This window comes from Astatotilapia calliptera, chromosome 7 (assembly GCF_900246225.1).
Source record: "Astatotilapia calliptera chromosome 7, fAstCal1.2, whole genome shotgun sequence".
NCBI lineage: Eukaryota > Metazoa > Chordata > Actinopteri > Cichliformes > Cichlidae > Astatotilapia > Astatotilapia calliptera.
This window is the reverse complement of record NC_039308.1, coordinates 59,601,234-59,612,971: the sequence shown is the minus strand read 5'-3', so window position 1 is coordinate 59,612,971 and position 11,738 is coordinate 59,601,234. Positions and strand designations below refer to the sequence as shown.

At 40.4% G+C, this 11,738-nt stretch overlaps 1 protein-coding gene across 4 annotated transcripts; it reads right to left on the bottom strand.

Moving 5' to 3' along the window:
* Positions 1 to 848: 848 nt before the first annotated feature.
* armc10 (armadillo repeat containing 10) lies at positions 849 to 11,725 on the bottom strand. Of its 4 annotated transcripts, XM_026176251.1 has the most exons (8): positions 11,549 to 11,725; positions 11,415 to 11,470; positions 9,395 to 11,346; positions 5,202 to 5,347; positions 4,978 to 5,112; positions 3,039 to 3,215; positions 2,838 to 2,909; positions 849 to 2,653 (listed from the first exon to the last, which is right to left on the bottom strand). In XM_026176251.1, the coding sequence occupies exons 3-8, from the start codon at positions 9,453 to 9,455 to the stop codon at positions 2,402 to 2,404; spliced, it is 843 nt and encodes a 280-aa protein (XP_026032036.1). In that variant the 5' UTR covers positions 9,456 to 11,346; positions 11,415 to 11,470; positions 11,549 to 11,725; the 3' UTR covers positions 849 to 2,401. The 4 variants fall into 4 exon arrangements, 2 of the variants coding, with proteins under 2 accessions (XP_026032036.1, XP_026032035.1); XM_026176250.1 differs by lacking the exons at positions 9,395 to 11,346; positions 11,415 to 11,470; positions 11,549 to 11,725 and adding an exon at positions 5,567 to 6,368; XR_003272970.1 differs by lacking the exons at positions 849 to 2,653; positions 2,838 to 2,909; positions 3,039 to 3,215; positions 4,978 to 5,112 and having other exon boundaries at positions 5,286 to 5,347; positions 11,549 to 11,721.
* Positions 11,726 to 11,738: the final 13 nt, after the last annotated feature.

The following is an 11,738-nucleotide window of genomic DNA, read 5'->3' as shown; positions in this document are numbered from 1 at the left end:
ATCTGTTTTGGTTGGATGGATGCCATCTGAGCCAGACAGTTACAGGAACACTTCTCAATTCATTATTGATTAACAAATAAATACACTTGCCAAAAGTCATTAATCACTAACTGAGACCCACTGCTAGATAATACTTCACACTCTTCCCTGACACACAGGCACTAAAGACACCATCAGTCATCCACAACATTTAGAGCCTAACCATCAGCAGTCGAAGCAACTGAACTCCAACTCATTATCTCTATTAGTCGCTATGCTTGCCAAATACCTCCCCAGTTATAAATGATTAAATGGAGTATGGACTTTGTCTTTTGTCTGCGGTGTTTATTTTATTCTGATGTTTTATTTTTTAAACTTGTCTGTTGCGAGATCTCAAACTTTACACTCCATTTACTTTAAGTCAGAGTTGGTGGAGACCATAAAAGTCTTTAAACCTGTGCTGAAGTCAGGGCACACCCTGTGTGCTCCAGCTCTCTGGTGCATATTTACCTCTGTAAAAGATACTGCTATTTCTACATGTTTAGTCTGGAGACCATAAATAAAAAAAATTAAAAAAAGAAAAGAAGAAAATACGTATTTTGGTTCTTGGCCATTGACAGATTTACAGACAGCATCAATTTCAGCGTCTGGTCAGTGACGCACTAAAAGCCCGAGGAGCAGTGAGTGACGTGATGCATTCAGGTTTCTCCTCAGTGAAAGACTTTAGCAACAGCATTTTTCCTGCGACCTACCAAACCGATGAAAATGAAAACACTGTCAACCTTGGTGCCTGAGCATGAACAATCTGATTTTTACATTCTTTATTCAAAATTTCATCCAAAACAACAACAACAACAAGACAGAAAAAAAAGTTTTTACCATGTTGGGTATTTATTGAACCATTCAAACAGACAAACATATGTTCCATTTTATAGGCAAAACGCTTAATTAAATAAATAATAATAATAATAATAATCCAGGTCACAAGTAAATCAACCTCCTACTCCACATGTCTGGTAAACCCTATTCGCCTGAGATATATTTAGTTTTGGGTTCAATAAAATCAGTGTCTAAACATAAAATAAAGTGCAGCATTTCAACACACCTGGACTGACCCATGCAGTAAAAATCTCGCATTTATCGTCATCTTCTGGGATCACAGTTACATTTTTCATGCACGCTCAACCTCTCAGGTGAATCAGTCTTCTCAGTGCATAGCTTAACATAACAAGGCTTGTATTTAACATTCAATACCATGATTTTTTTGTAAATGAGAAAGAGCTTTCAGATGATCATTGTGACACTGCTTTGTCAGTCTGACAGCTATTTGTGATACTTGCGGCGTCTGTGGAACAATCGACGCAGTCCAAACATCCTTTTCCTTTTCTAACTTCCTCCAGCTCCTCCCTCAGGGGGATTTGCAGGTATTTGGAGTCCAGTTCACAGAGTGAGAGAGACATTCAGTGACACCAACACAGCCTGGATCAAACCCTTTCAGGCAGCTGTGGTCAGCACATCATTAAAGATAAAAGTTTTCCTGAAATGGTGTAATTCTTAGATGTTTCACATAACTCAGCTAGCACTTCTTAATACTGGCGGGTCAGTGTCTCATCTTGATACACTGAACCCCTCTAAGTTAAATTCACTTTGGCCCGTCTAAGAATCACAACACCCTGCTTCTTAAACTAAAAACACAGCTAAAAGTCTCTCTGAACCACGGTGGGAGGGGGTGGGGGTGCAGTGCACAGGTTCATGCTGTAGGTCATACTAAAACGTTCTCTAGAAAACTTTTGGCAGTGGAGTTGGATTAAGAATTTTCACCTGGAAAGTAGCTTCAGAGATTATTTGTGTTTGCTTTTTTTTTTTTTTTTTTTTTTATTCTTAGGGGAAAGTTCTCAGAAGAAAAATAGGGCACTGTGGATATTTTAGAAGGAAAACAGTCTCTGGCAGCAGGAAAAACAGGAAGAGGTGGCCTGTTTGCACTCCACTGAATGAAAGGGTTCCTCCTGCTTCCTGCTCCCTTATTGCCCATCAGTTAATTGTGGTGTTAGACGCTAGAATGAGGGAAGAGTGGCCAGTGAAGTAGAACAAATTATGTAGCTGTGTTTGAAAATACAGATTCAAGGAACGCTGCAGATATGGAAGGAGTGCAAGCAGTGCATCCACACGTACACATGAATTATACTTCTGCGTCCGATCTACGTCATAACTGGAGCCCCATTTTAATCCTTTTTACATGTCGACGCTGCTACGCAAGTTGGGGGACAGATTTCCCAGAGATCTCCAAATCAAGCTTTAGGCTACACATAGCCTACTCTTCTACAAGATTAATGGCAACTTACATACAAGTTAAGAGGGGAAATGCGATGGTGATGTGATGGTTGGTGGTTTTGGAAGCATAATGGGATGCAGGGAAGGAGGTCTACGTCAAGATACGGGCGACCTGGGCCTGGATCTCTCCATCCGGGTGTGAAAGCAGCTGAACCAATCTGCCGTGTAGCTGGGAGGATTCGTCTAGCATGACCCGGAAGAGGCAATCTTGTTTGCGCCTCAGTTCATCAGCCACTTGGGCTGATGGCCTCCAGGCCTTCAGGTTCCCTGCAAAGGTCAGCAGACGGAGAAGCACTGCAGGAGCTGTTCGTTCATCAAATAGCAGCACCACGGAAGCTGGCGCCTGGGGTAAGAAAGCAAAGAAAAATTTCTAATAAGTCTGCTAACTGCAATTCTGTTTCTTCTGATGGCCTCTTAAGACTAAGCTGCACAGTGCTTGCTCAGTCCCTGTGTATGACAAAAACATGCAAACCTTTTCATGAAGACGGTCAGATAAAGGCTGGATTTTAATTTCCTTTTGGTCTCACCTGAGCTTGAACGATGTCATCCATCATATCTGGGTTCGATGACAAATTCACGAGGACTTTCAGAGTCTGAACCTGAAACAACCAGAGCAGCTTTTACATATGGCACACATTCATGTTAAGATTTAAAGATTATTTCATCCTTATAGCTTTTAACAATCTGCTTATGGGAACTGAAAGAGTTCACGCCCTAAACTTGCAAACCTGTAAGGCTTCATTGCTCACGACCAGCAAGGACAGTAAAAGAGTAACGGATTCCTTCAGCAAGTGTTGATGTTTGTCTGTTACTGAAAGGTTTGTGAGCAGCCGCAGAGCACCGAGCTGAAGGTCCGAGTTCACTGGTGACATCTCAATGAGTTCCAGCACTTGTGGAACATAAACCTGACAGACAGGATGACGTTTTCAGTAAAATGCATCTTCAAAAAACTCACAGCTATATAAACAAATGTAAACAAGAGAGCTGTCTGCCAACAGCTACAGAGAATAATGACTAAATGAAGCAAAATGAAAACAATACCTCGTAGATGTTAAACAGAGTGTAGTAATAATGCCTTTTTACTCTACATGAACATTCGAAGCACTTTAAACAACATGTCTCATTCACAGACACTCTTTTCTACATCAAAAGCCTCTTTTTCACTTGTACCTACTCTGCTCGGCTATTTTCCATTACAATTGAGTACTGTTTATGTACAGCATCACGGCCAAAAGTTGTGACACGTTTTGTATGCGAAACAAACAACACAACAATGAAAGAGATTTTTAAAACTCTTGTTGCCAAGCTATAAAAATCGTGGTTTCGATATTTTTGAAGGAGTCACTCTCATGACTCGTTGAATGATGCCATTGACTGGCCAATCGGTGGCATTCAGTCTTTTGACGCCACATTTTCAGACTGACTGAGCTGACTTGGAACTTCAGCTGAGCAGATGCTAACAAAGTACCTGGTACCAGGTGCTATCACCTAATGAAAAACCTTAAAAACTGCACTGAGTTTAACCAAGCCAAGCTGCGGAGGTACTAGTGGAAGAGAGCTATAAGTGTTGATGATTGAGCAACTCAGGGATCAGCATCTTGCCCAAGGATGCTGTGGTATGCAGACTGGAGCAGCCCCACACAAGTCTGTTAGGGCAGCAGTTGTGTGGGGCTTCTGTTCACAATCAGAGCTGTGTGCTTAAGGTAGCTCTCTCTCAAAAAGTAAAAAATCCCCTACTCTTTGAAATCGATCCAAGAGTAGGGGGAAAAATAAATAAATAAAATAAAATAAAATAAAATAAAATGTCTGGAGCCTTTAAAGCTACCTGAAACCTAAATCTTTGGCTCACAACGATTACCTGCTACATACTCTGACCACATTATTTGAAATTCTGACTACCAGTGTGTTTAATTCTAGCATGCACCATTGTAACAATATGTTAATTAAGAGACCAAGTGACTTTGAATGCGAAATGGATGTTAATACCAGAGGGAATGTCTGAGTATGTCAGAAACTGTTGATTTACTGGGATTTTCCGCAGACAAATCATTTCTAGGGCTTATAAAGAATAGTCCAAAGAAGATAAAATATCCACTCAGCAGCAATTTTACAGTCTTCTTTTATCCACTCTTGAGCCAGTGCAAATTGCCCATTCAGAATCTCTTCTGCTTACCTTCGATTGTAACAAGTGGTTATTTGAGGTACTGGTTTCTTATCTGACCATTCTCCTTTGACATCAGCAAGGCATATTTGCCCAAAGAAGACTGTAAAATTGTTACCTAGTTTGATGATCACAATGTACCTATAACATCCCACCTTTAATGACTTGCTTATCTTTTTAAATTATTTTTTTATAAACAAACTATAGACAAACCATCTCAGCCTCATCTCTCTAACTTTGTAACTGCTCAACCTGAGCTGTCCCTGTGATGCATTTAATTCTGTCCACCCTGGTCACTTCCAACCAGTGTGACTGCCTGTTCTCATTACTCACCTCACTTGTGTGCTGTCCTTTGCTTTTGATGTTTGACCCCGGTATTTAAACACATCCACATTTACTACCTCTGCTCCCTGCATCTTCATCCTTTCACCGGTCTCTCTCTTTCATTCACGTGCATGCATGGAAAAAACACATCTTAAGAGGAAATGAATATACAACAAACATACCTTTATTTGTTCCTGGTTCTGGATGTTCATACAGAGGTTATTTAAAGCATTCAGAGTCTGCACCCTAACTTCAGGCGCAGGATCAGAAAGGAACCCAGCTATGATATGAATCCCTTCAAATTCCCGTATTAGATTCTGAGGGATTAACAGAGAAGAAAAGAACATTAAAGTCAACCAATAACTCCTCCAATCTATACATTTCGGATACAGTAAATTTACTGTACCTGATTCACAGTGAAGGCAGCACTGTTTCCTAATGTAAGAAGAATCCGACACCTGTCGGAGGGATTATTGCTGGTCTGCAAACAGGACAGGAGCATTTTCAAGTGCTGTGGCTCCAGGTTGTCAGGGGACTGGTGGATGATGTCCCCTATAAAGCATAACATAAAGATGAGATTATGGATCAGTTGTAACCCTTTTCTTTTTCATTTGATTCAAAAGCTTATTTTTAATTATTATCCAAGTCCGAAGATGATGAAATATTCACAAGTTAACAGCGAACAAAAATATTTGAAGATTTTTCTGGAATATTCAGATTTAAATAGCAGCTGGGATTACAGTCCATCTTTAAGGGCTCTGGGGTCCTTACCTGATGCCGTATCTGCTGGTCGGGGACAGATAACATCCAGTCCGGACACTCTGGCCAGCAGACTCCCCGGTTGTATCTTCACTTCACTTTGCTGACTGCCTTTAACCCCAGGATTCTCACCTGTGGCATTTTTCTTGTTCCTCTTGAAACTAATAAGTTTGTATATGCCATAAGAGGCTCCAGCTCCGGCAACTAATCCTAACAAAGCCTTCATGTTGCCGAACCTGGGAGTTATATCGCCCATGCTGCTAGCTGCTATGTCTTTAGCTAAGCTCTGCTAGCTGGCTAGCGTTAAGCTACACGTTATGGATAAATCATTTACCTTACTTGCGAACAAGTCAAGTTTTTTAGTTAGCTAAAACTAATGACACTCCATCGAAACCACAACGAAGGCAACGCAAATCCGTTTTAACAGATTCATTATTCTAAAAAGTGCAGAAGTTTGCCGACCAGCCACAGTTGTCAACTATTATCCGAGTCGATATTGAGGCCAGCTTGGGGTGGCCAAACAAATCTTTCGCTGCGTGACTGATATGGCTTTGTATGTCATTAAAGAGTGTGGTATAATTTGTCTGAACATAGCGTTTTTATGAAGCTTTTAAAATAACCAGAAAGAAACTGAAAAACCGCGAGTAAACAGATCGCATCCGATTCTGCATATTACCGTTAAAAACTTCTGCTGCTCACTAGTTGTCCAACATTTAACCGGACTTACGGTTTACTTAATCCGTTACCTGGCAACGGTGGATCGTCAAACGAGAGTATACACTTAAAAGTCGTAAAGTGAAAGACATAAAAATAAAATAAGGAAGAGCACCAGTGTAGCTTTTCCTCAGATAAGATTTCCAAAGGGGGAAAAAAAAAAATCAGAATTATACAAAAAATAAATAAATAACATTACCTTAAAAAGTATAACGTTTGTGCAAAGAGCACATCACATCTAAGATTCAATGTTGATTTTGTAAGAAGCTCTCTACTTGTATCAGTTTTGCTTTTTACTTGCTGGTCTATTAGTCATTTTAATCTGAAATATCTCATTTGAGTTTCGGAAATTAGGATTACCCACCAACGAATTTATCAAAGTCATTGTCGCATATGCATATAATCCAGCTTTATAAAGTGAAATAATTCTACTAGCTTATAGTCCTTCATATTTATGACTTTAGAATTTCAGAGACTGGGGCTTTTCAAGATTTTCCTTTGTGTCAGATGGCAAACATATGCTGGTGAAGAAAATTGATGCATTTTGATCATTTTACTTTCAAAGGAAGCCATCCTTGCACTGCCAATGATAAACGTTGGGCATATCACCCCACCAACCCCCCGCTGAATGTAAAAGATGAGATCCCAATTTATTTTACTTTTACGGGCTTTACAGCTTCATGTATGTCATGTTGAATCAGTACAGTTGATCATTTCCAGTCTGTGCACTGGCACGTAGACCCCCGGCTTTTCTTGAAACGAACACACGGTGGCTCACTTTCTCTTAATTTTAGCCCTTACTCCTAACCCCTGAAGACATGTTAGGCCACCAGAAGAGGTCCAGAGAAGATCACGTTCATATTCCCCTGCCCCCCCTTTCACCCACACTTCAACATGTTTCAAGCACATGCAAACAATGACTCATGCATTGCTTGTTTGCATTCCCCACCAATGTTCTTTTCAAGTGGCTTTAATTAGGTTGACTTGATGCTTAAGTTACCATTAAAGTGACTTTCAAAAGCAAGACTTCAGCTACAGCCTTAATGGGATCTGTTTTAGAAGCAGGTTCAACAAACTCCAACTTGATTAATGCTGAGCTGCTGCTTGTGGTTCTAGAAAGTTCAATCAGCTGAATATGTTCAGCTCAAGTTAAGCCTGTGCATAAGCAGTGAAAAATAGCCATCAGCAGAGCTCTAGTACCAGGATTCACCATGGCAACAGGCAAAGAGCAGAGCCTCCATGTATTCACTGGACTGAGTGAATGCATCTTAATGTAGAGGGAGACTTCTCTTTAAAAAACAAAAAACACAACAACAAAAAAGAAAAACAGTCAGCACCATCCATTCATAAAGCATGAATCCTACCACATTTTAGTTTTCGTTATTTACTTGCAGCCGGATGTGAAACAAATACAGATGCAAGCAAACAAATCTGAACTTAAGAAAAAAAAAAAAACCCACACACACAAACAAAAACTGTAGTTCTCCTGTAAATCGGATTACCTTGATTGTTTTCGAAAACAATCTCAATTTACACATTTCAGAAATTAATTTTTTGTTTAAACATGATGTCTGACTGAACCTATTGCAGTATAAATTACAAACAGAATATAATCAGACCTACAGCCTGGATTTAAAAACTCATTTTAAATATTTAATCCTGTTTTAGAACCATAAAGTCAATTCAGACTGATCTTCACACCAATATTTATGTCATGTCCAGCATGATGTCAACTCTAAAACAAATGCAGATGACCTATTAGACAGTTACAGCTGCTTTTCTGTCCACAAAGTTAAATGGATATAGACTGTAGAATTTATTCTGGACTGCTAATATCCAGCAAACTGTTTTTATCCTTACACTGAAGATGTATAATAAAGACTACCATCAAATGTGGCAATCAAGACAAGTCAAAATTGTAACACTTTCAGGTTCTTACATAAATAGTCGATGTAGGTAGAAGAACAGGAAATTGATTTGCAGCTGAAGACCAATCCTATTACAATAAATCTATAAGTTTTTAGGTGTTAAAGAATGGCCATTAAGATTACGAATACTTCTATTTACATAGACCACTTGTCAGTAATGTTACCCGCAAATAAAATCCAGACATTGGAAGGGGAGGAAAAAAAAAAAAAAAAAAAAAAAAAACAACTTAAAAGAACTTCTGTGGACCTAAAAGCTTGATTTCATTATCAGAGTCACCTGCACTACTTTAATGCTTTTTAGATGCAACGTCTTATATTCTGAAGCTGTAGCAGCTCGCATGATCCTGGAGAAACTTTGCAATATCCAGGAGAAAGTCTGCAACAGTAGTTTTAGTATTATAGGTCAATATGCTTATGAAATCAAACCTTCAGGTAAATAAAAAGCTCCCTCATCTGTGGAGCCAGCTCTCAGTTTGTATTCAAGAGACAGACACGCTGTCTACTGTTAAGATTCGGATTAAGACTTTCCTTTTTCATAAAGCATATAGTTAGGGCCTGATCGGGTGACTCTGAATCCTCCCTTAGTTGCACTGCAACAGGCCTAGGCTGCTGGGGGCTTCCCATGATGCACTTCTTCACTCGCTGTGTTTATAGACCATTTTGCATTTAATTATTATTTATCCATCTCTGACAGTCTCCCACAGCGTGTCTTTTGTCCCGTCTTCCCTCTCTCACACCCAGTTGGAGCAGATGGCCACCCCTCCCTGAAACCGGTTCTGCTGGAGGTTTCTTCCTATTTAAAGGGAGTTTTTCCTTCCCACTGTCTCCAAACCCTCGCTCAAAATGTGGTCGTCTGATTGTTTGGGTTTTCTCTGTATTATTGCAGGGTCTTAATGTTACAGTGTAAATCACCTCAAGGCAACTGTTGTTGTGGTGCTATATAAATAAAATTAATGTTTAAAAAAAAAAAAAAAAAAAAAAAATCAGAAACACTGGAGAAACTGCCTACTGAATGCATTACACTTCCATACAAGACTGATACAGATGTTTTAAAGTTGAATAAGGTCAGTCCAGTTTCAGTGCTCAGTTTTAGTATTTACTTAGTAATGCGATGCTTTGTTTTCTATTTAAAGGACAGATTTCCAGGACAGCAGATGTGTTCACAGACAAAAACACTACAACATCTTTGTTTTCATACCTTCAAAAATGTGTTCATCATTCTTCCCGGTCTTGCACATTGAGTTATCGTGTCCTTTCATTCATGCCATCTTCTGACCAGTCTCCACTGATTGTTATTACTCTTCCCTTGCACCGTACGGGGTGTGAAACAGACCTTTGACAGATATGCTACGGCCCGTGTGAAGCGGTTTTTGGATTTAACGTATGGCGATGATGGAGATGTATTACGGGACTCTTGAGGAAGAAGGCTTTTTGTGTTCCTCTTAATCACACACTTAGGCATCAAACCTGTAGGCTTAGGCTGCTGTTCAGAAGGCCAGTTGGCCAAGTGTCTGGGCCGTCGACTCACACTGACTTGAGGCATGTGCCTGTTTGATTGCATGAAAGGCCGTAAACGTTCAGACCTCACAGTTTGCCTTTGTGGTTTAGAAAATGAGCCCAGTGTGTTTCTTACTCCATAAGATGTAAGCCCACTCTGGGGTGGATTTCTCAATCTATTGTAATGTGGTTTCTGAAAGGCAGAAAAGAGTTCTTGATTGTAGAGGTTTAAATTCTCATGTTTTGCACCGGCATTTAGGACGAAGGGAACAGCACTGACTTTCTGGTATCCGGGAACAAAACTCAAGGGTTTGGCGGTAAACATCCAGCGAGCTCTGTCCATCTGTTTTTGCTTATAATGAGGAATTTGCGGGTATTGTGGGCTTCTTTGATAACCCATGTGACCTCTTCTCCATTGGGGTAACGGGTCATTAAAGCTTAAAGAGACAGAACCACTTGGAGGCCAGTGAATGTTGGAAGCATATTTTACAGTCCTTAACTCTTTGCTGTCAGTGGGTTTACCCGGCTGGACTGAAGCACCTATTCTTGTCTTGTATTTGGGCCAATAATGCTGCATGGAAAGGGGATGCTTTTTGCCATAGGAATATGCAGATGGTAGGTTTTTTGCAGGTGGGACATCAGTTTGACTTGCTCTGTGGAAGTCTTTAGTGAGTTCAAAGCCACCAGGTGGTCTCCAGTACCCCATTAAAGGATCTCTACTGTAAGAGGCATGTACTGGTTTTAGCATATCCTTCCAATAAGGTGTTAAATTTGAGGTCTCACTTGAATACTGGCTGAAATCTTGAGATGGGCTGTTTGCAGGGTTCACAGGGGGTGCAGTCACATGTTCACTATAGGAAGAACCGTGCCTGTGAAAGGAGCTGGAGGGAAATTGTGTTTTTTCTGGTGGTTTGTGTCGTTCTGACTCCACACTCACAGATAAGTCATTGTTTCCCCAGGGAAAACCGTGCGCCAAATTTCTTGAAGCAAGACCTGTGGCTGCTAAATGATCGTGTGGGTAGAAAGTGGTGCCCGGCCTAAATTTTTGGTTGTCATAAACACTGGAAGAAATGAGACTTGCAGAGGAGTCGAAAGGATCAGGGAAAGAGAGGCGTTTATTTGGCGTTTGGTAGTTGGCACCTTCTTCAATCCGATCGTTATTTATCCTGCTGTCACCAGAGGCAGTACCTCCTTTGTCAGGAGTTGGTCCATAGTCCATGGGTGTTCCGAGAGTTTTCATTTTTTCCCGTGCAGTTTCAAAATGTCTACTCAAGTCACTTCCTGGTACTAAGAAGGAACGCTTCATGTTTTCTATAAACTCCTTTAAATGACTCATTGTGGGGAAAGCGACACCCTTCACAGGCTCCTGCGTGTGTCCCCTCACTAACAAGTCAAAGGGATGGTGATAACCAGACTGCTCATTTTGCCCTATGAGAGGAGCAGAAGAGGCCCCGTGAAATTTATCAGGCTGGCTTTGCTTCATCTCAGCGTTAGCATCCTGTCCTTTATCATAAATAAATGCTTCTGGCTGACGGGAAACAAAGCTTTGCCGTCCAACATTCTCATTGTTTGTATTCAAAGATTGTCCAGAATGAAATGTGCTAGAGGTTTGGGGGCTCTCATAGAGATAGTAGCCATGTGCAGTACTGTAACCTATCAGGAAATAAACATCGCATTAAACTCGTGGTCAATTATACAAATGAAAGTACTGGAATTCATACCTTCTTGAGGAGGAAAGCACAAGCAGCTCCACAACAGAGTGCAAAGCCAGGAGAGGCTGGAAATAAAAATAAAAATTGAAATTGAAATACTAAAAATATAAAAGAACCGAGAATAAAATGACATTTTTATTTACCTGAATGAAAGAGCCATGAGGGTGAGTTAAACTACAGACTCTACCTGCAGCAGAATAATGATTAAAGCTTCTGACCAGCAAAATAATCACTCATGCTCTGAGTGAAGCCACAGCGGCAGGAAAGGTACCAGAGGGGACACAAAACCTTCTCACATTCTGCTTCCACTGATTGCAATCGAAGTTATTGAAA

Coding starts and splice junctions, on each gene's coding strand:
- armc10 (XM_026176250.1), bottom strand. CDS start 5,810: ATGGGCGATATAACTCCCAGGTTCGGCAACATGAAGGCTTTGTTAGGA. Junction 5,348..5,566: donor ACCAGCAGATACGGCATCAG/GTAAGGACCCCA, acceptor TATGCTTTATAG/GGGACATCATCCACCAGTCC. Junction 3,216..4,977: donor AGAACCAGGAACAAATAAAG/GTATGTTTGTTG, acceptor CCTGTCTGTCAG/GTTTATGTTCCACAAGTGCT.